Source organism: Coregonus lavaretus (assembly GCF_964263955.1).
Source record: "Coregonus lavaretus genome assembly, chromosome: 25".
NCBI lineage: Eukaryota > Metazoa > Chordata > Actinopteri > Salmoniformes > Salmonidae > Coregonus > Coregonus lavaretus.
The window spans coordinates 30,306,383-30,330,697 of NC_140012.1; the positions used below are offsets into that span (position 1 = coordinate 30,306,383).

Consider the following 24,315-nt stretch of genomic DNA (forward strand, 5'->3'; position numbering starts at 1 on the left):
TAGTACTAATCCGTTCTCTTCACCACAATCTCTCCTCAAGGCTCGTGTAACAGTTCACTGTGGGATTGTCATGCAAGTACTATTAATGATAGAGAATAGGAGTTCCATAAAGCCTTAGAAGGATCATCATTTACATATTTAATGCTACTTTCCCTCTACTGCATCACAGCTCCATGCCCCTAAGCTGTCCATCTTTCACATGGCCTGTTCTCATTGATTCCTCTGTGGAATTGTTCCTGTACTTTTATTTAATCCCTGATTTGTATTCTGTGTTTGTGTGTGTGTGTGTGTGTCCTCCCCTGTCATTGCAAAGGGCACATAATTAATGACTGTATCTGGTCAATGATTAATAACTCTGCCTTGCTCATATCCGTAGTTCTGGAGAGGAAAATATCCACGAGGCAAAGTCGAGAGGAGCTGATAAGACGAGGCGTTCTCATTCCCGATCAAGGTGAGTTACGGCGGGAAAATTAATGAAATCTAACAGTGTGCTGAGTGTTCCATTTTTGTTTATTTTAGGCCTTAAATTGTATTGAGCAGAAGTCCCACCCCAAACCCTGGTTTCCCTCTGTGGCATTGTGATGCCAAAAAACGCTCTCACAGGAGCTGCTGCCCTAGACTAGTGTTTAAGAAATGTACCTGCAGCAACAAGTTTAATAGTGTTTTTATAACCAGCGGGATACTCCCTGATGTTAGCTGTTGCTACGATGGGGAAGAAACCCAAACTGCAGTCCCATCTAAGTTGTTTGTGTCCTCCTGGTACACTGTACTGTAGTTCCCACCCCTGCATTGTTACACTCCAATGTAACAATACCTAAATTCTGCATCAATGAAGACACATTTAATTTTGTTCTTATGGGGACCTAAGCTGATGGGAAATGTCTCAAGATGGAAGCCTCCTTTCTTCTTACATTCCTTGTGTGTACTGTATAATTAGTGGATGTAGTAAAATAGCTTTCAGTTAAATGTCAGGTAATGTCAGATAAAATGTGCCCCATTCTCACCCCCTGCTAACACTTAAATGTTTCATTTGCACCAGAGGAGCCAGTGAACTCTGAGAATCTAAATGGCCATGCCACGCCTAGTGTGGGGTCAGATGAGGTCAAAGTTGACATAGAGTCGACGCAAACGCCTTCGGAGGAGAAGACAGAAGGGTCGGAGAATGCTGAGGACAAAGCAGGTATACTGGAATGCTTTTAACACGTTTGTCTGCAAGCAGGCCAAAGCGAAATGAAATGGCATGGTGTAAATCCATTCGGTGAGCTCCAATTGAATAATGTGTCCACTAGCGCTTCCTATTTTGGCTTTGACCTCCAAGCAGGAGTCTGGACAGAGCAATAACCCATCCACTAATGGTCAATATCACCATTTTAGACCTGCAGGAGTATTGCCATCTGAAGCTTTTAAAGTGTTGTGGGGGTTCCTCAATTCAATTTTTCCATCCCATATCCATTAACACGTCTCCATCGCTGTTGATCTTTTAGCAGAAGCCCCTGACCGATAAGCACAATGCTGCACACTCCAACAGAATGTATCCAGAAACACCTATGTTAAATCCCCTTGACAGTCCGATAGAGAAACGAAAGAGCAGAAATCCCCTATTCTTAAGCCATGCAGATCAAAGGAAGCTGTAACTTCTGCAGTGATCAAAGGCCCTCTACTCTACTGACCATAACAATGTGGGCCTCTATTGAACCACTGGAGCCAGAGCTCTGGCCTCTTCAGATCAATAGTAAGCCACTCAACTGCTCCCCACTTAAGACCAAAGACAAACTGGGATGACCAGCTAGATCTCTCTCCAACAACACATACAGAGTGGTTCAGCTGGTCAGTGCGGGTCAGGAAGACTGATTGAAATGAGGCCTCAGTTCATTATGGAGCCATTTGGCGCCCTGTCAGGGCAGATACCCAGATAATGCCTCATCTACAGTACCCGGGCACTGAGGGCTCTGCCTGGCAATAATGTGTTGCTTTATTGAAGGCATCATGAGCTTGGTCGTGATAGCTCAGATGAGAGGAATGTGAAGAGAAATCATACTATAATGACTCAATAAAATATACTTTATTAGTCCATACTAGATGGACATTTGTCTTCTGCTTTTTTCCCCAACCCCTCAGAGATGGATGGATACAGTACATACATACATACATTTTGTGTGTGTGTGTATATATATATATATATATATACACACACACACTATATATATATATATATATATATATATATATATATATACTCAACAAAAAAAGAAACGTCCTCTCACTGTCAACTGCGTTTATTTTCAGCAAACTTAACATGTGTAAATATTTGTATGAACATAACAAGATTCAACAACTGAGACATAAACTGAACAAGTTCCACAGAAATGGAATAATGTGTCCCTGAACAAAGGGGGGGTCAAAATGAAAAGTAACAGTCAGTATCTGGTGTGGCCACCAGCTGCATTAAGTACTGCAGTGCATCTCCTCCTCATGGACTGCACCAGATTTGTCAGTTCTTGCTGTGAGATGTTACCCCACTCTTCCACCAAGGCACCTGCCAGTTCCCTGACATTTCTGGGGGGGAATGGCCCTAGCCCTCACCCACCGATCCAACAGGTCCAAGACGTGCTCAATGGGATTGAGATCCGGGTTCTTCGCTGGTCATGGCAGAACACTGATATTCCTGTCTTGCAGGAAATCACGCACAGAACAAGCAGTATGGCTGGTGGCATTGTCATGCTGGTGTGTAATGTCAGGATGAGCCTGCAGGAAGGGTACCACATGAGGGAGGAGGATGTCTTCCCTGTAACGCACAGCGTTGAGATTGAGATTGCCTGCAATGACAACAAGCTCAGTCCGATGATGCTGTGACACACCGCCCCAGACCATGACAGACCCTCCACCTCCAAAATCGATCCCGCTCCAGAGTACAGGCCTTGGTGTAACGCTCATTCCTTCGACGATAAACGCGAATCCGACCATCACCCCGGTGAGACAAAACCGCGACTCGTCAGTGAAGAGCACCTTTTGCCAGTCCTGTCTGGTCCAGCGACGGTGGGTTTGTGCCCATAGGCGACGTTGTTGCCGGTGATGTCTGGTGAGGACCTGCCTTACAACAGGCCTACAAGCCCTCAGTCCAGCCTCTCTCAGCCTATTGCGGATAGTCTGAGCACTGATGGAGGGCTTGTGTGTTCCTGATGTAACTCGGGCAGTTGTTGTTGCCATCCTGTACCTGTCCCGCAGGTGTGATATTCGGATGTACTGATCCTGTGCAGGTGTTGTTACATGTGTTCTGCCACTGCGAGGATGATCAGCTGTCCGTCCTGTCTCCCTGTAGTACTGTCTTAGGCGTCTCACAGTACGGACATTGCAATTTAATGCCCTGGCCACATCTGCAGTCCTCATGCTTCCTCCTCATGCTTCCTAAGGCACGTTCACGCAGATGAGCAGGGACCCTGGGCATCTTTCTTTTGGTGTTTTTCAGAGTCAGTAGAAAGGCCTCTTTAGTGTCCTAAGTTTTCATAACTGTGACCTTAATTGCCTACCGTCTGTAAGCTGTTAGTGTCTTAACGACCGTTCCACAGGTGCATGTTCATTTAATTGTTTATGGTTCATTGAACAAGCATGGGAAACAGTGTTTAAACCCTTTACAACGAAGATCTGTGAAGTTATTTGGATTTTTACGAATTATATTTTTTTGCTGAGTATGTATGTATGTATGTGTGTGTATGTATATGTGTGTATGTGTATATATATATATATATATATATATATATATATATATATATATATATATATATATATATATATATACATACACTACGTGCAAAAGTTTGGGGTCACTTAGAAATGTCCTTTTTTTTTGTCCATTTAAAATAACATCAAATTGATCAGAAATACAGTGTAGACATTATTAATGTTGTAAATGGCTACTGTAGCTGGAAACGGCTGATTTCTTTATGGAATATCTACATAGGCTACAGAGGCCCATTTATCAGCAACCTTCAGTCCTGTGTTCCAATGGCACGTTGTGTTTGCTAATCCAAGTTTATCATTTTCAAAGGCTAATTGATCATTAGAAAACCCTTTTGCAATTATGTTAGCACAGCTGAAAACTGTTGTGCTGATTAAAGAAGCAATACAACTGGCCTTCTTGAGACTAGTTGAGTATCTGGAGCATCAGTAATTGTGGGTTCGATTACAGGCTCAAAATGGCCAGAAACAAATAACTTTCTTCTGAATCTCGTCAGTCTATTCTTGTTCTGAGAAATGAAGGCTATTCCATGTGAGAAATTGCCAAGAAACTGAAGATCTCGTACAACGCTGTGTACTACTCCCTTCACAGAACAGCGCAAACTGGCTTTAACCAGAATAGAAAGAGGAGTGGGAGGCCCTGGTGCACAACTGAGCAAGAGGACAAATACATTAGTGTCTAGTTTGAGAAACAGAAGCCTCACAGGTCCTCAACTGGCAGCTTCATTAAATAGTACCCGCAAAACACCAGTCTCAATGTCAACAGTGAAGAGGCGACTCCGGGATGCTGACCTTCTAGGCAGAGTTACAAAGAAAAAGCCATATCTCAGACTGGCCAATAAAAATAAATGATTAATATGGGCAGTCTGAGATATGGCTTTTTCTTTGGAATTTAAGAAATTCCACAAATTAACTTTTAAGAAGGCACACCTGTTAATTGAAATGCATTCCAGGTGTCTACCTCATGAAGCTGGTTGAGAGAATGCCAAGAGTGTGCAAAGCTCTCATTTAAGGCAAAGGGTGGCTACTTTGAAGAATCATGATTCCATATGTGTTATTTCATAGTTTTGATGTCTTCACTATTATTCTACAATGTAGAAAATAGTAAAAATAAAGAAAAACCCTTGAATGAGTAGGTGTGTCCACACTTTTGACTGGTGCTGTATAAACAGTGCCTTGCGAAAATATTAATCCCCCTTGGCGTTTTTCCTATTTTGTTGCATTACAACCTGTAATTTAAATAGATTTTTATTTGGATTTCATGTAATGGACATACACATAATAGTCCAAATTGGTGAAGTGGAATTAAAAAAATAACTTGTTTCAAAAAATTCTAAAAAATAAATAACGGAAAAGTGGTGCGTGCATATGTATTCGCCCCCTTTGCTATGAAGCCCCTAAATAAGATCTGGTGCAACCAATTACCTTCAGAAGTCACATAATTAGTTAGATTGCACACAGTTGGACTTTATTTAAGTGTCACATGATCTGTCACATGATATCAGTATGTATACACCTGTTCTGAAAGGCCCCAGAGTCTGCAACACCACTAAGCAAGGGGCACCACCAAGCAAGCGGCACCATGAAGACCAAGGAGCTCTCCAAACAGGTCAGGGACAAAGTTGTGGAGAAGTACAGATCAGGGTTGGGTTATAAAAAAATATCCGAAACTTTGAACATCCCACGGAGCACCATTAAATCCATTATTAAAAAATGGAAAGAATATGGCACCACAACAAACCTGCCAAGAGAGGGCTGCCCACCAAAACTCACGGACCAGGCAAGGAGAGCATTAATCAGAGAGGCAACAAAGAGACCAAAGATAACCCTGAAGGAGCTGCAACGCTCCACAGCAGAGATTGGAGTATCTGTCCATAGGACCACTTTAAGCCGTACACTCCACAGAGCTGGGCTTTACGGAAGAGTGGCCAGATAAAAGCCATTGCTTAAAGAAAAAAATAAGCAAACACGTTTGGTGTTCGCCAAAAGGCATGTGGGAGACTCCCCAAACATATGGAAGAAGGTACTCTGGTCAGATGAGACTAAAATTGAGCTTTTTGGCCATCAAGGAAATCGCTATGTCTGGCGAAAACCCAACACCTCTCATCACCCCGAGAACACCATCCCCACAGTGAAGCATGGTGGTGACAGCATCATGCTGTGGGGATGTTTTTCATCTGCAGGGACTGGTCAGAATTGAAGAAATTATGGATGGCGCTAAATACAGGGAAATTCTTGAGGGAAACCTGTTTCAGTCTTCCAGAGATTTGAGACTGGGACGGAGGTTCACCTTCCAGCAGGACAATGACCCTAAGCATACTGCTAAAGCAACACTCGAGTGTTTTAAGGGGAAACATTTTAAATGTCTTGGAATGGCCTACTCAAAGCCCAGACCTCAATCCAATTGAGAATCTCTGGTGCGACTTAAAGATTGCTGTACACCAGCAGAACCCATCCAACTTGAAGGAGCTGGAGCAGTTTTGCCTTGAAGAATGGGCAAAAATCCCAGTGGCTAGATGTGTCTGAATAAAAGTGCTGAAAAAATAGTGCTAAAAGAAGATTGTGAACAAGATACTGGAGTTTTGGTGCCAGTATAGCCAACTAGCACATAAATAATATTGCGATATTGTCAAAACAATAATATATATCGTCTAAAATAATATCCTGATATGTAACTGTATCGATTTTCTTCCCCCCCCCATCACTATAATACACATTAGGTTGGAGGTCAGGTCATATCACTTCGCTTCATACCTTGGATATGCACGGAATGCAGCCACTTTACGTTCCCCACTTTTACGATTATTAGCTAGACACATTTTTCTTCATGGTCTCTTCTTTCCCCTGATCAGACGTAAGCCTTCCTATCCATTACCCTTGTGTTTGTCTCTCCCTGAGTCCCTCCCTCTGGATTTTGGTAAATTACAGGAGAGGTTGTTCTGCTCCCCTCTCCTCTACCCCCCCTTAGTGAGGAATGAAAGCAAAGATACTCCAAAAGGAAACCAGGCCAGAACGCGGGAGGCTAAAAAACACCCCACCACCACCGCTCCTCCCAAATCAACTGGTGGGGCTACAGCAGGGCGCAGGGACGGGACTGCGGCTGGTAAAAAGCTGCCCAAAAGCACAGCCAAGCAAGCTTCCGCTCCGCCGCCCAAACAAAACCCTCGAAACAATTACATTGGGAACGGTGAGTATCAGTGGCACTGGTTGGTTGGGAGAGAGAACCCTGTTGGCATGGAGAATTTACCTGTTTTCGCATGTGGAAGGCCTCCCTCCGCCCATCAGTCCATCCCTCCTGGTCCCCCTTCAGGAATTAATGGTGTTGTCCATACTAGACGGCTAGGGATTTACAGTAGTTGAGAAGTTTGATTGTTCTTGTTGTGAAATGGGAAGTGAGGAGAGTGTGTACAGAGAGTTGCCTGCAGAGACTTCTCAATTTTTAGACAGCATAGCACTACAATAAGATGCACTGTGTACTGTGTGTCCCATCTGTGTTCCCCTGCCTGCCTGCCTCCGAGGGTTTCTGAGAACCCTTGCTTTTTTTGTCTTTGGTGCATGATGATCTGGTTCATGGATCGTTTGGTTTCCCAGGGAGGTGTGGCCATGTCTCGTGTCTGTGTGTGCACCAGCGTCTGTGCACGTGACTTGTTTGACCCCACTGGAGTAAACTATGCTACCCAGGGCCAATTGTGTTGCATGTGATGGGCATGCCTAACTTGGTATTTTATGAGTTTCTTTGAAGAATTGCCAGATTTTGGGCTCTTGATATTTCTGTTTCTGTTTAATATCCATTGTTATCCTCTGCCTATAATCATTTTGAGTGCACATTGTTCTCTTTTTCAGTGTCAGTAGTTTATTTGGTTTTGAATAGCTTTTGTATATTTGCCAAATGGCTTATCCACAATACGACCTCTTTCACAGCCACTAATAACATTTTACTGTTAGACCCTGGCCATGACCCCACTCTCCGAAGGTGTCACAGGGAGAGTTGGGAAATGCAAAAAAACGAATGCTTATAATACACACTTGTACATGTGTGAAATAGGACAAATATAAGCACCCACCAAATTATTATTATTATTATTATTATTATACTCCTCTTATTCTGTCACATGACCCCAACATTCTATAGAACTAATAAATGTTTTCTGTCAGGGACAATGCGTCATTGACTGTTAATGTGTCAGACTTAGACAAAAGGCTCACGTTTGTCTGTAGTGCCTGGGCAGGTCATTTGAAATGAAGGCACTAACAAAAGCGCATAAAATGCTACAGGACATATGCCCGTTTTTGCTGTTGTGTTTAACATAAATCTAATGAAGTTTCCTCTCCTCTTAGCCAAATCCTCTCATCCTAAGAAAACTGGAGGCACATCCAAGAGCACAGCCCAGTCCTCATCCTCCTCATCGTCCACACTGCGTACCACAAAGACCTCCCAGGACAGGCTTTCCAACCCAACTGGGACAGAAAAGACCAACAAGCGCGTCCTCCAACCAGCACCTGACCCTTCCAGCTTCTCTGGAGCTCCCAAGGCCTCCCCAGAGACAGACAGCCTTTCTGGGGAGAGACGGGTCCCGGGCCCTGGGGATGGGCATGGGAACCAGGGGTGCAAGGAGGAGCCCTATTCTGGCCCAGAGGGCAAGCCTGCTGCTCAGAATGACTCCTCTCTGACTGGAATGGATAAAGACAATGCCTCAGGAGCCAGTCCTCAGGACCCTGGGGAGAAGGCCCCTCTGGTCAACAACGCCACTGAGGACACTTTCTTCACCGAGTCTCATAGCGAGAGCTCCACGGAGGAAGCCCTGGGGACTGGGGAAGATGGAGGTGGTGACCGTGGGCAACAGTCGGGGGATGCAGACCATGAGTTAGAGAAATGTCAGTGGTATGTATCGATACTGCAACACAGATCTATAGGCTTCTAGTGCAGAAAAACCCTATAAGAAGACCCTGGTCAAACACACTTTCAAGTATTTAAGATATTTGAGGTACACTTGATGTAGCTTGAATCCTGCACTTTTGGGACCGTTCCATTGAACCAGGCCAATTAAATCAAGTGCATTTCAAGTATTTGAAATTAGTTGTTTGACCCAGGTTGGCATTAAACATCTCCTCCTAACTGAAGAAAATAAAATGCCGTCTTACATCATAATTGCTCTTATGAAACTTTAGAATGAAACCTGGTGGCATTGGTTGGAAAGCTCTTTACCGCAATCATGATTCCCAAAATAGTACAGTATGCTTTAGAAAACTCCATTGAAGGCATGGTGTAATTCTTACTGCACGTGTAAATGGATCGAAACGTTTCAACTGTATTACATGATGTGGCAACATTGTTCGTCATTGTCAGTGTTTTGCATTTGAGATGGTTAACATTGGGAGTCATACAGTACTGCAAAAGATGGCAGAGGAGTGTAAAAAGCTATCCTGTGTGGGAACATAACTATGAGAGATTTGTACTGTATTGTTTTGCTTTACTGGTACACTTATTCTCCCAGAGAAGATGGATTATTTCCCAGGGGCATTGCACTTGCTCATGTGTTCAACAGTAAGGTCAACCCAAAAGTCAAAGTCTATAAATGTACAGTACTCTACCTTATAGTCACTACTACTCACAGTATGCATTCTTAAAGCTGTTGTTTCTTAGTTTTCAACCTTCACATACAGTGGGGAGAACAAGTATTTGATACACTGCCAATGTTGCAGGTTTTCCTACTTACAAAGCATGTAGAGGTCTGTAATATTTATCATAGGTACACTTCAACTGTGAGAGACGGACTCTAAAACAAAAATCCAGAAAATCACATTGTATGATTTTTAAGTAATTAATTTGCATTTTATTGCATGACATAAGTATTTGATACATCAGAAAAGCAGAACTTAATATTTGGTACAGAAACCTTTGTTTGCAATTAGAGATCATACGTTTCCTGTAGGTCTTGACCAGGTTTGCACACACTGCAGAAGGGATTTTGGCCCACTCCTCCATACAGACCTTCTCCAGATCCTTCAGGTTTCGGGGCTGTCGCTGGGAAATACGGACTTTCAGCTCCCTCCAAAGATTTTCTATTGGGTTCAGGTCTGGAGACTGGCTAGGCCACTCCAGGACCTTGAGATGCTTCTTACGGAGCCACTCCTTAGTTGCCCTGGCTGTGTGTTTCGGGTCGTTGTCATGCTGGAAGACCCAGCCACGACCCATCTTCAAATGGGTCCCATCTTCAAATGGGACCCATCTTCAAATACAACAATCCTTCAGTAGCCTTCAACTGCTCTTAAACACTAGTAAAACTAAATGCATGCTTTTCAATCGAACGCTGCTAGCACCCGCCCACCCGACTAGAATCACCACTCTTGACGGGTCTGACCTAGAGTATGTGGACAACTACAAATATCTAGGTGTCTGGTTAGACTGTAAACTCAACTTCCAGACTCACATAAAGAATCTCCAATCCAAAGTTAAATCTAGAATCGGCTTCCTATTTCGCAACAAAGCCTCCTTCACTCATGCTGCCAAACATGCCCTCGTAAAACTGACTATCCTACCGATCCTTGACTTCGGCGATGTCATTTATAAAATAGCCTCCAACACTCTACTCAGCAAATTGGATGTAGTCTATCACAGTGCCATCCGTTTTGTCTCCAAAGCCCCATACACTACCCACCACTGTGACCTGTACGCTCTTGTTGGCTGGTCCTCACTACATGTTCGTCGTCAAACCCACTGGCTCCAGGCCATCTATAGATCACTGCTAGGCAAATCCCCGCCTTATCTTAGCTCATTGGTCACCATAGCAGCACCCACCCGTAGTCTGCGCTCCAGCAGGTATATCTCACTGGTCATTCCCAAAGCCAACACCTCCTTTGGCCGCCATTCCTTCCAGTTCTCTGCTGCCAATGACTGGAACGAATTGCAAAAATCTCTGAAGCTGGAGACTCTTATCTCCCTCAATAACTTTAAGCATCAGTTGTCAGAGCACCTTACCGATCACTGCACCTGTACACAGCCCATCTGAAATTAGCCCACCCAACTACCTCATCCCTATATTGTTATTTAATTTGCTCTTTTGCACCCCAGTATCTCTATTTGCACATAATCTCTTGCACATCTAGCATTCCAGTGTTAATACTATTGTAATTATTCTGCACTATAGCCTATTTATTGCCTTACCTCCATAACTTGCTACATTTGCACACACTGTATATATATTTTCTGTTGTATTTCTGACTTTATGTTTTTTTTTACCCCATATGTAACTCTGTGTTGTTTTTGTTGCACTACTTTGCTTTGTCTTGGCCAGGTCGCAGTTGTAAATGAGAACCTGTTCTCAACTGGCTTACCTGGTTAAATAAAGGTGAAATAAAAAAAAATAAAAAATGCTCTTACTGAGGGAAGGAGGTTGTTGGCCAAGATCTCGCGATACATGGCCCCATCCATCCTCCCCTCAATACAGTGCAGTCGTCCTGTCCCCTTTGCAGAAAAGCATCCCCAAAGAATGATGTTTCCACCTCCATGCTTCACGGTTGGGATGGTGTTCTTGACGGGCCTGGACATGCGCTGGCTTGAGCAGGGGGACCTTGCGTGCGCTGCAGGATTTTAATCCATGACGGTGTAGTGTGTTACTAATGGTTTTCTTTGAGACTGTGGTCCCAGCTCTCTTCAGGTCATTGACCAGGTCCTGCCTTGTAGTTCTGGGCTGATCCCTCACCTTCCTCATGATCATTGATGCCCCACAAAGTGAGATCTTGCATGGAGCCCCAGACCGAGGGTGATTGACCGTCATCTTGAACTTCTTCCATTTTCTAATAATTGCGCCAACAGTTGTTGCCTTCTCACCAAGCTGCTTGCCTATTGTCCTGTAGCCCATCCCAGCCTTGTGCAGGTCTACAATTTTATCCCTGATGTTCTTACACAGCTCTCTGGTCTTGGCCATTGTGGAGAGGTCGGAGTCTGTTTGATTGAGTGTGTGGACAGGTGTCTTTTATACAGGTAACGAGTTCAAACAGGTGCAGTTAATACAGGTAATGAGTGGAGAACAGGAGGGCTTCTTAAAGAAAAACTAACAGGTCTGTGAGAGCCGGAATTCTTACTGGTTGGTAGGTGATCAAATACTTATGTCATGCAATAAAATGCAAATTAATTACTTAAAAATAATACAATGTGATTTTCTGGATTTTTGTTTTAGATTCCGTCTCTCACAGTTGAAGTGTACCTATGATAAAAATTACAGACCTCTACATGCTTTGTAAGTAGGAAAACCTGCAAAATCGGCAGTGTATCAAATGCTTGTTCTCCCCACTGTATGTGCTGTATTTGTAGATGGCTCCTCATTGCCAAAGTACTGTTCTGATGATGAACGGCACCACAGCTTCAGTTCAAAGCCCAGAAAATGCTGTAAATATTTTAGCAGCATAAGCAGCCTAGTTTACCATTTACCGCTACCTGGATACAGTATTGTCATAATTCATAATGGCTGCGGTGTAATAGGGAGTAACCTATTTTAGCCCTCTATTTAAACATTGGTGGTGTGGTAAATGGTTGTCTCTCTCACACACACACACACACACACACACACACACACACACACACACACACACACACACACACACACACACACACACACACGTCTGAGTCAGCATAGATGTCATAAATGGCCGTCATAGCCTTGAGCTGAACTGGTTTAACTTGAATTGGGACAGTAAGTCACAGAGCCCTGTCTGTGTTGTAGGCCTTAAACCAATTAGAAATATGATAGTTCACATGACTTTCATGATACCAGGTTCATGTGGAAAAGACCGTTGGGAAAGAAAAGGCCTGTTTTCACCAGCGTTTTGGTCTATACACCCTTCATTAGTAGGAAAGTGTATGCACTCACTAACTGTAAGTCGCTCTGGATAAGAGCATCTGCTAAATGACTAAAATGTAATTAGAGTTTGTTTATCAACGTTTTCCATTATGCAACAAGGACAACAATGGACATGATAAATAAATCAAAAGACAAGAAAATCAATCAGGTAAGAATGCTTAATCAGGGTTTTGATGATGTGACTCCAGGCCTACCAATGGGATTGGAGAGAAGAAGCTCCACAGTGTTAACCTGGAGAGCCCAGAGGTTACAGTCATCCCAGACAGCACTATGGAGTCTGACTACCAGTCTACAGTCAGCGACTCCGACTCAGATGGGCCCATCCTCTACCGAGACGAAGATGAGGATGAGGAGGACGAGTATACCACAAGTAAGGAATCCGTCGCAGATATAGAAGCATACAGCTAATTGTATTCTAGCCTTTTAAGTCAGTCAGTCAGCATGTGTTAAATGTCTTTGTCTGTCCAGCCCTTGCAACAAATTCATCCGTAGCCACTCGTGCACTAGAAACAAGGAAAATAACCTTGAAAACAATCTCACTTTATTGTGTTTCCACACTCTTTATGGTTGGTTTTATATTTACTTCTTGACTTATATTTTATCTTTACTGCACAGCACGCATTCCTATAAAGCCGTACTCTTGTCCTCTGACTCAGACCATTTTAATACTCTCTGGATTCAGCCTGCATGGCGTAGGCTGGGGGAGGGCTAGCTAGATTTTCATTATTATTATTGGTTTTGTAGGCTCCCTAGCCAGTAAGATCCGCCGCAGGGACACCCTGGCCATCAAACTGGGCAATCGGCCCAGCAAGAGAGAGCTGGAGGAGAAGAACATCCTGCCTCGCACATCTGAGACCGAGAGGCAGGAACTCCGGCAGCAGATTCACTCCAAGCTAGTGAGGTACGGAGTACACCTATGGAGTCATGCACACACACACACACGCCAACACACGCTTTGTGTGTATTTAAGATTGTATTTAATCTGAAATAACTGTTCTGGTGTGAGATTCCCGAGAACTTGGTAGCACTGAAATCATCTTTCATCCAAGGGATTTAGGATGTTCTTAGTGCTACAAAGCTTTTGGGGAACTGACCCCTGTTCCCAAAGCACTGAGGTATTGTCTCGTTTCATTCTCCCTCTGTCCCTCACAGACGACTTAGTCAGAGGCCCAGCACTGAGGAACTGGAGCAGAGGAACATTCTGAAACGTGAGTGACAATAGACAGACGCCACCACAGACAGACTGCACCACATTGTCCCCAGTCAGACCACAGCAGCGCAACAACCCCTTAGTACTGTACAAGACATTTCCCCCACACAAGGTCTGTTTGTCTTCTGGTTTTGGTCATGTGTGTTTTTCAGATTATATACTGAACAAAAATATAAACGCAACAGTCAAATCTTTGAAATGGTTGCATGAGTTACAATTCATATAAGGAAATCAGTCAATTGAAATAATTTCATTAGGCCCTAATCTATGGATTTCACATGACTTGGAATACAGATATACAGTTGAAGTCGGAAGTTTACATCCACCTTAGCCAAATACATTTAAACTCAGTTTTTCACAATTCCTGACATTTAATCCTAGTAAAAATTCCCTGTCTTAGGTCAGTTAGGATCACCACTTTATTTTAAGAATGTGAAATGTCAGAATAATAGTAGAGAGAAATTTATTTCAGCTTTTATTTATTTCATCACATTCCTAGTGGGTCAGAAGTTTACATACACTCAATTAGTATTTGGTAGCATTGCCTTTAAATTGTTTAACTTGGGTCAAACGTTTCGGGTAGCCTTCCACAAGCTTCCCACAATAAGTTGTCCATTTGGATGACCCATTTGTGACCAAGCTTTAACTTCCTGACTGATGTCTTGATGTTGCTTCAATATATCCATAATGTTCCTTCCTCATGATGCCATCTATTTTGTGAAGTGCACCAGTCCCTCCTGCAGCAAAGCACCCCCACAGCATGATGCTGCCACCCCGTAGCCGGCCGGTGACCGGGAGACCCATGGGGCGGCGCACAATTGGCCCAGCGTCGTCCAGGGTAGGGGAGGGAATGGCCGGCAGGGATGTTGGTAGAGCATGGCGTTTGCAACGCAAGGGTTGTGGGTTCGTTTCCCACGGGGGGCCAGTATGAAAAATAAAAAAATGATGTATGCACTCACTAACTGTAAGTCGCTCTGGATAAGAGCGTCTGCTAAATGACTAAAATGTAAAATGTGCTTCACGGTTGGGATGGTGTTCTTCGGCTTGCAAGCATACCCCCTTTTCCTCCAAACATAACGATGGTCATTATGGCCAAACAGTTATATTTTTGTTTCATCAGACCAGAGGACATTTCTCCAAAAAGTACGATCTTTGTCCCCATGTGCAGTTGCAAACCATAGTCTGGCTGTTTTATGGCTGTTTTGGAGCAGTGGCTTCTTCCTTGCTGAGCGGCCTTTCAGGTTATGTCGATATAGGACTCGTTTTACTGTGGATATAGATACTTTTGTACCTGTTTCCTCCAGCATCTTCACAAGGTCCTTTGCTGTTGTTCTGGGATTGATTTGCACTTTTCGCACCAAAGTACGTTCATCGCTAGGAGACAGAACGCATCTCCTTCCTGAGCGGTATGACGGCTGCATGGTCCCATGGTGTTTATACTTGTGTACTATTGTTTGTACAGATGAACGTGGTACCTTCAGGCGTTTGGAAATTGCTCCCAATTATGAATCAGACTTGTGGAGGTCTACAATTTTTTTTGGCTGATTTCTTTTGATTTTCCCATGATGTCAAGCAAAGGCACTGAGTATGAAGGTAGGCCTTGAAATACATCCACAGGTACACCTCCAATTGACTTAAATTATGTCAATTAGCATCTCAGAAGCTTCTAAAGCCATGACATCCTTTTCTGGAATTTTCCAAGCTGTTTAACGGCACAGTCAACTTAGTGTATATAAACTTCTGACCCACTGGAATTGTGATACAGTGAACTATTATTGAAATAATCTGTCTGTAAACAATTGTTGGAAAAACTACTTGTGTCATGCACAAAGTAGATGTCCTAACCGACTTGCCAAAACTATAGTTTGTTAACAAGACATTTTGTGGAGTGGTTGAAAAACTAGTTTTAATGACTCCAACCGAAGTGTATGTAAACTTACGACTTCAACTGTACATCTGTTGGTCACAGATACCTTTTTTTTTTAAAGTAGGGGCGTGGATCAGAAAACTAGTCAGTATCTGGTGTGACCACCATTTGCCTCATGCAGTGCGACAGCTCTCCTTCGCATAGTTGATCAGGCTGTTGATTCTGGCCTGTGGAATGTTGTCCCACTCCTCTTCAATGGCTGTGCAAAGTTGCTGGATATTGGCAGGAACTGAAACACTCTGTCTTACACGTCGATACAGAGCATCCCAAACATGCTCAATGGGTGACATGTCTGGTGAGTATGCAGGCCATGGAAGAACTGGGAAATGTTCAGCTTCCAGGAATTGTGTACAGATCCTTGCAACATGGGGCCGTGGACATGCTGAAACATGAGGTGATGGCGGCGGATGAATGTCACGACAATGGACCACAGGATTTCATCACGGTATCTCTGTGCATTCAAATTTTCATAGATAAAATGCAATTGTGTTCGTTGTCCGTAGCTTATGCCAGCCCATACCATAGCTCCACTGCCACCATGGGGCACTTTTTTCACAACGTTGACATCAGCAAACCGCTCGCCCACACGACGCCATACATGTGGTCTGCGTTTCTCAGGCCAAATTCTCTAAAATGACGTTGGATGAGGCTTATGGTAGAGAATTGAACATTCAATTATCTGGCAACAGCTCTGATGGACTTTTCTTCAGTCGGCATGCCAATTGCACACTCCCTCAAAACTTGAGACATCTGTGGCATTGTGTTGTGTGACAAAACTGCATATTTTAGAGTGGCCTTTTAATATACCCCAGCACAAGGCGCACTGGTGTCATGATCATGCTGTTTAATCAGCTTCTTGATATGCCACACATGTCAGTGGATAGATTATCTTGGCAAAGGAGAAATGCTCACTAACAGGGATGTAAACAAATTTGTGCCCAAAACTTGAGAGAAATAAGCTATTTGTGCATATGGAACATTTCTGGGATCTTTTATTTCAGCTCATGAAACATTGGACCAACACTTTTTTACATGTTGCGTTTATATTTTTGTTCAGTGTAGATAGTTCAGTTCCACATGACCTAAACAAGCTGATTACTTTATCCCATTCTTCAAAGGTTGATGCTAGACTAGGTACGTTTTCATAAGGAGATGGTGTTTGTGAATGAATTAGCCCGGCTGGAATCCAAGACAAAGGTGAAGTTGTTCTTCTGGCTTGGACAGCTGTGCATCAAGGTCTAATGGTGCATTGATGTGGAGGGAGGCCAGTTATCGACTAATGGCTCATCTGCTTGCCCAGTTTATTGGTTAGTAAATCAATTTGGTGAAACATATTACGCCAGATTGAGCATGACCAGTGAAATGTTTTAATTTTGAAGAGGATAACATCTTGAGCTCTTATTGTGCCAGACAATGTTTTACATTTTTGGCTCAGAGAACGTAATGATAAAAGTCAATAGGAATGTGTTAATGTTTACCTGATCATTCTCTCTATCTGCTAGCTCACTTTGTTCTAATCAAGTCAAACTTCATCTAAAGTGCATCGGAACACACTTTACAGAAAAATCAAAGGAGTACAATTTGATCAACAGGCTTAAAACATGTTCCTGTAATACGGTCAATGTTCACATGGAGACTTCCTGTCTATTAAACAGGAAGCAGTGAAAGAAGGGGCCATTTTGTTGTTGTCATCTTGCTGGGGTGTTTACTGCATTATGTATGAGGTCTTTGTGGTGGAATCATAATGCATGAGGCTAAGAGCGAGAGAGAGCAGTTAACCGACTGTTGCCTCATTGAAAGCAGATGAGTAGGCTTCCAGTGGCAAAGGTCGCTGCCTCCCAGGGATTCTATACACATCTGTCACACACTCAACTCAGCAACTACCTGTTGAAGAATAGAACACAGGTCTACACTGTGCTCTGGTTTAAAGAGTTGACTATGTATGGTTAAGAAAATACAACTCCAAATCAAAGTTTGTCAGATGTTTTCAGACCTCAACAGCAGACTTCTGTTGAGATAAGTCTATGTCCCAGGCCATCTGTTTTGTAGATGCAGCCATATGGCACGATCCAAAATCAATGGGAAAGATAAGCACCTTATCATTTCCATTAACCGTATTGCTTAATTAATAATCACTATATTAGGTAGTGAAGTACCACCTTAGCCTACTTATAACTTATTTTCAATTTCACTGCAGAGACGAATGAGGCTGATAAACATGAAGCCATACAAGAGATTAAAAGGAGACTCTCCCGAAAGGTACTGTCATTTATACTTTATTTATGTACACCAATACTTGGCCTGCATCTCATAGATTTTTATGTCTAATGTAATTACTCGTGTTGATTATATGCGGTACACAGATCCATCTGGTGGACACAGCTGGAACTGAATTAACTGGAACCAAACACACGTCGAACTCATATAGACTGAATTACCGAACAATGTCTTGATTTCTGAATTACCAAAGACATTTCGAACTCATTTGTCCCTTGTCAATTAGTTGAATGAGTTAACTTTTTGACAAGCTGAAATGCAGCAATCATATGACTGTTGCCACTGTGCATACTGTAGGGCAGGACTGCCCAACCCTGTTCCTGGAGAGCTACCGTCCTGTAGGTTTTTGCTCCAACCCTAATCTAGCACACCTGATTCTAATAATTAGAAGGTTGATAAGATGAATCAGGTTAGTAACACCTGGGGTTGGAGCAAAAACCTACAGGAGGGTAGCTCTCCAGGAACAGGGTTGGGCAACCATGCTGTAGGGCATTCCAATTCTGTGTGAGCAGCATGCCTCAAAGTGTAGCATCAGGCTGCTTGAAATTCCTCAGATTGCTCGCTCCCTGTGGTGGCAGGGGGGGAAGAGGGGATTGGCCAGGGTTAGGCCAACGAGGCTTGACCTCAGATATAATGAGAACTGGAGTCTAGTTTCAAGACTGCTCCTGTATGGCTCTGTGGAAGGAGTTAAACTTTACCCACAACTCTCTATCCATCTTCTCCCATGCCCCAGCTGTCTTGTCTAGAAGTCCCAATTTACAGTTGTCAATCACTGGTTACTTATTGTGTGTGTGTGTGTGTGTGTGTGTGTGTGTGTGTGTGTGTGTGTGTGTGTGTGTGTGTGTGTGTGTGTGTGTGTGTGTGTGTGTGTGTGTGTGTGTGTGTGTGTGTGTGTGTGTGTGTGTGTGTGTGTGTGTGTGTGTGTGTGTGTGTGTGTGTGTGTGTGTGTGTGTGTGTGTGTGTGTGTGTGTGTGTGTGTCTAGCTGAGTGTGAGGCCCACAGTAGCTGAGCTGGTGGCTCGGCGGATTCTGCGCTTCAATGAGTATGTGGAGTGCACAGATGCTAAGGACTATGACCGCCGTGCAGACAAACCCTGGACCAGGCTCACTCCAGCTGACAAAGTGCGTCCCAGACTCCTACTGTATAATGTTATTGCAAGAGAACCTAAAATACATGACATTCATAATGTGATTAAATACTTGGACTAAGATAGGTTATAAAAAGGCATCATTCAAAAAAGTTGTATTCCTCATGCATGCCACCGACTGGCCAGCACCTGAACCATACTCTAAATACATTATTCACAAAAACTCATTATTATTAATCATTTAAAGCTGCAATATGTAACTTTATGGGCGACCCGACCAAATTCCCAAAGAAATGTGAGTTAAAGATCTGTCATTCTCATTGAAAGTGATCTGTTGATCTATGTGTGCTATTTCTATGCTTCCCATTCTTAAGTTTTGTTTTTGCACCTTTTACTTTCGGTTTTGTACAGCAGCTTAAAACAGCTGAAAATACAATATTTTTGGTTATTGAAAATATATTTCACAGAGGTTTAGATGGTACAATGATTCTCTACACTATGAATTGCTTGTTTTGTCACATAAACTGAAGTTAGGCGAACTATTTAGAATTTTAGCAACCAGGAAATGGTGGAGCGATTTCTGCATATTGCATCTTTGATCTTCAGTTATATGAAATATGTTTACCTGTCTGAAAGTATTGATGTTCTGACTGTTTGATAAGGACATTACATTTTAGTATTATTTTTAATGAGGTGTTGTTTTGGTAGTTTTTCTTTGTAAATGAAGACTTTGATCTTGAATGTTTATATTCCCTCAGGCTGCTATCCGTAAAGAACTGAATGAGTTCAAAAGCAAAGAGATGGAAGTTCATGAAGAGAGCAAGCAATTCACCAGGTAATGACAACTTTGATCTTATTTATCCCCAGCCATTACACTTCATTATATTATGAGTCATACAAGATAATAAACTGCTGTTTGATTTATTCCTAGTATGCAGTGTACTATAGTGGGCAGACTGCAGTTCTGAACCAACAGCATCTGTTTTCCCTGTGCCTTGGCAGGTTCCATCGGCCCTGAGGCGTCTATCTCTCCAGTGGGGGTCCTGGTCGGCTGCCGGCCCTGCCTGAGGGCTCTCTCTTCCCACTGCCCTGTGTCCCGCTGTGGGCTTCACTGTCGGGCTTCTCCCTGAAGCCTGGAGCCGAGATGCCCCTAGGCACGGACACATGGACAACGTCCCCTGGGGCCAACCGGTCTCCAGCTATAGAGATCAATGACATTGGACACACCTGGTTACACAGACCAGACTGGGCTTTAGTGTTGTGTGGAAAGATGCAGAGACCGAGAGAGAGGCCAATATCCATCCAGAGAATGTGAATGGGCCGAGCCCATGCCCATTCACCGTCTTTGCACACCCTGAAGAAAAACAACTTTTGCACTTTGTAACACAGCGCTGATTGAATTACCCACATACTGTACCTTTTGGCTTCCCTAACGCCCCCTAACAGGCTTTGACCAAGCAACTATGGCGATGTTGTAGGTTAGGCAAGTCCCGCCAAGAGTAACGGTAATCAAATCAATACAGTGTAAACAGTGCAATGAAATGCTTACTTGCGAGCTTCCTCAACAGTGCAATGAAAAATATACACAAATCAAAAAGTAAAACACATAGTCATAAGCTTAACATAAGTGCATGGGAAGGTGTGTTTAAGAAAGAATTGTCACTTTTACTGCCATGTGGTTTTGATGGTGGAAATGAAGGTGTTTTAGGTCTTGTTTTAAGGGGTGATTGTTAATGCTAATCTTAAAGTGGCTGGGACTACATTCATTGTGCCTAGATACTAAGGATTATGTATCATTACTATACATGTCATGCTTTTTGGAACTGTAAGTTACCATTATTGAGCATATCTTTATGGTGACAGAGCAGAGTGGACCCTATTGATCGGTGTAGGCTATTCTTTGCAAGTTCCCCTCTATCTGAAAGTCATCCAGTGAGTTTCCAAATTTGAGCATGTTCAGACAGAATTGGTCTGTACTTTTGATTGGTTGAGCTGTTCATAATGGATGGTCCGTGTAGTTTGAAAGGATGTGGTAAATGTTAGCATTTTACAGACCCAGATAAATCCAACAGGAGCTTATTCCTGTTCATAAAATGTCCAAAATGCCTTTTGTAAAGTATTTCTTTGACATTTCTGTGATAAGGTGCACCAATCCATCAGAATGTATATTCATTTCAGACTGCTAAGGGCAGGTGTAGAATATGGGAGGAGAACCACAGTATTCATGTCCATTTCTATCTCGTTCTGTAGATTTTGTGTACAAAATCTACATCTGATGCATGATCACAACTTTACTGCCAATTACCTGATAGATTTTTACATTGATGTGATGTACATGACGATTTTCGTAGTTTCTTTTTAAACCCACCCCAATCTCGATTGATGGCGCTATGTGCTGTTCATATGTGAGTACTGTATCTTTTAATTATGTAATGTACATAATATTAATGTATTTGCAGTTATTGCCACTCCCATATCTATCATGCATATAGGTCTATACGTGCATTATATGCCTCTAAATTGCTTTATTGTTCAGTTGTTGATCACGTACATACTGTAGATACCATTTATGTGAAACATCAACGGTGTATGCTCAGGAGGAAGATGCCATAACCCTTCAGTATTAGCTACATAGACTGACAGTGACCCCATGGCCACTGAATTGGTGTTACATGTTGACTTAGACATCCATTAGGATGTCATGTATATTGATGAAAATACACACACTGTATGTCTCACCGTCATTGTGTATTGGTTTGTATGAGCTACTTTTTTTTCGTACTGCTTCTGTGATCATTGTGCACAATGGCTTTAAAGTGGCCAGGATCCAAATGTTGTAGAAGTGTGTTTGTGTTGAAAATCATCTGTGCAGTGGAAAGTAATGTCTGCCTGGCCTGAGCCCACTGTGCAGTCAACTGTGAAGCCATTGAGTGGATCAATTAAAAGCTGAGCAGGAGGGGGTGGCACTCGGTCTCAGTGGCATATGTATTTTCTCTGGTTCTTGGCCATTGATCACGGTTGAGAAGGGATAGTCCAAAGCACCTCCTGTGGATCTAGGCAGCAGCAAGTGCCAAAAGTAAAAATGTCAGTCTCTTAGAATGGTCAAACTTACAGGCAGGGCCGCACACTTGAACAAAGACCACACGTCTCTCAAGTAATATTCATTGTCATATTTTGAAGCGGCATATCTCTGTGCTGGAAATATGAGTAGCTAATATGTGTGTTACTTTCGAGCCGTTTGTGATACCTGCTAAACTCACTAGCTAATATGTGTGTTACTTTCGAGCCGTTTGTGATACCTGCTAAACTCACATTTTATGCAAACACACAGATGGTTTAAAAGTTGCTTAAATGTCTCATTTAACATTTTACTAGAAGACAGATGCAGCATGTCAATTTTTATCACTTTCCATTGGGTTACAGCAATACAACTCACACGGATGAGGGTTTATTTGTTTCGGTTTGTGGGTTAATGTAGGAGATTGTTTGTACTTACATCAGTGCACATACAGTGGGGGAAAAAAGTATTTAGTCAGCCACCAATTGTGCAAGTTCTCCCACTTAAAAAGATGAGAGAGGCCTGTAATTTTCATCATAGGTACACGTCAACTATGACAGACAAAACGAGGAAAGAAAATCCAGAAAATCACATTGTAGGATTTTTAATGAATTTATTTGCAAAATATGGTGGAAAATAAGTATTTGGTCAATAACAAAAGTTTCTCAATACTTTGTTATATACCCTTTGTTGGCAATGACACAGGTCAAACGTTTTCTGTAAGTCTTCACAAGTTTTTCACACACTGTTGCTGGTATTTTGGCCCATTCCTCCATGCAGATCTCAGTGATGTTTTGGGGCTGTCGCTGAGCAACACGGACTTTCAACTCCCTCCAAATGTTTTATATGGGGTTGAGATCTGGAGACTGGCTAGGCCACTCCAGGACCTTGAAATACTTCTTACGAAGCCACTCCTTCATTGCCGGGCGGTGTGTTTGGGATCATTGTCATGCTGAAAGACCCAACCACGTTTCATCTTCAATGCCCTTGCTGATGGAAGGAGGTTTTCACTCAAAATCTCACGATACATGGCCCCATTCATTCTTTCCTTTACACGGATCAGTCGTCCTGGTCCCTTTGCAGAAAAACGGCCACAAAGCATGATGTTTCCACCCCCATGCTTCACAGTAGGTATGGTGTTCTTTGGATGCAACTCAGCATTCTTTGTCCTCCAAACACGACGAGTTGAGTTTTTACCAAAAAGTTCTATTTTGGTTTCATCTGACCATATGACATTCTCCCAATCCTCTTCTGGATCATCCAAATGCACTCTAGCAAACTTCAGACGGGCCTGGACATGTACTGGCTTAAGCAGGGGGACACGTCTCGCACTGCAGGATTTGAGTCTCTGGCGGCGTAGTGTGTTACTGATGGTAGGCTTTGTTACTTTGGTCCCAGCTCTCTGCAGGTCATTCACTAGGTCCTCCCGTGTGGTTCTGGGATTTTTGCTCACCGTTCTTGTGATCATTTTGACCCCACGGGGTGAGATCTTGCGTGGAGCCCCAGATCGAGGGAGATTATCAGTGGTCTTGTATGTCTTCCATTTCCTAATAATTGCTCCCACAGTTGATTTCTTCAAACCAAGCTGCTTACCTATTGCAGATTCAGTCTTCCCAGCCTGGTGCGGGTCTACAATTTTGTTTCTGGTGTCCTTTGACAGCTCTTTGGTCTTGGCCATAGTGGAGTTTGGAGTGTGACTGTTTGAGGTTGTGCACAGGTGTCTTTTATACTGATAACAAGTTCAAACAGGTGCCATTAATACAGGTAACGAGTGGAGGACAGAGGAGCCTCTTAAAGAAGAAGTTACAGGTCTGTGAGAGCCAGAAATCTTGCTTGTTTGTAGGTGACCAAATACTTATTTTCCACCATAATTTGCAAATAAATTCATAAAAAATCCTACAATGTGATTTTCTGGATTTTTTTCCCTCAATTTGTCTGTCATAGTTGACGTGTACCTATGATGAAAATTACAGGCCTCTCTCATCTTTTTAAGTGGGAGAACTTGCACAATTGGTGGCTGACTAAATACTTTTTTTCCCCACTGTATTTGTCATATTGGCCATTGGTTTCACAGGCTCAGCAATATGACATGACATCATCATATGGTACACAGTGAGGCGACTTCCTGTTTGCAGCCATGAACAACAACAGAGTGTGTGA

At 42.9% G+C, this 24,315-nt stretch overlaps 1 protein-coding gene across 2 annotated transcripts in view; it reads left to right on the forward strand.

Moving 5' to 3' along the window:
- The window catches only part of phactr2 (phosphatase and actin regulator 2), a 47,795-nt gene extending 25,732 nt beyond the window's left edge, over positions 1 to 22,063 (forward strand). Inside the window, exons 3-13 of one of the 2 annotated variants that reach the window (XM_084141979.1) lie at positions 377 to 451; positions 1,040 to 1,180; positions 6,704 to 6,922; positions 8,074 to 8,617; positions 12,785 to 12,966; positions 13,341 to 13,497; positions 13,749 to 13,804; positions 17,931 to 17,992; positions 18,994 to 19,131; positions 19,856 to 19,932; positions 20,100 to 22,063. In XM_084141979.1, coding sequence (XP_083998105.1) covers positions 377 to 451; positions 1,040 to 1,180; positions 6,704 to 6,922; positions 8,074 to 8,617; positions 12,785 to 12,966; positions 13,341 to 13,497; positions 13,749 to 13,804; positions 17,931 to 17,992; positions 18,994 to 19,131; positions 19,856 to 19,932; positions 20,100 to 20,115 — 1,667 coding nt within the window. In that variant the 3' untranslated portion in view covers positions 20,116 to 22,063. The remainder of the gene's footprint in view (positions 1 to 376; positions 452 to 1,039; positions 1,181 to 6,703; positions 6,923 to 8,073; positions 8,618 to 12,784; positions 12,967 to 13,340; positions 13,498 to 13,748; positions 13,805 to 17,930; positions 17,993 to 18,993; positions 19,132 to 19,855; positions 19,933 to 20,099) is intronic. The other variant, XM_084141980.1, reaches the window with a different exon arrangement.
- Positions 22,064 to 24,315: the final 2,252 nt, after the last annotated feature.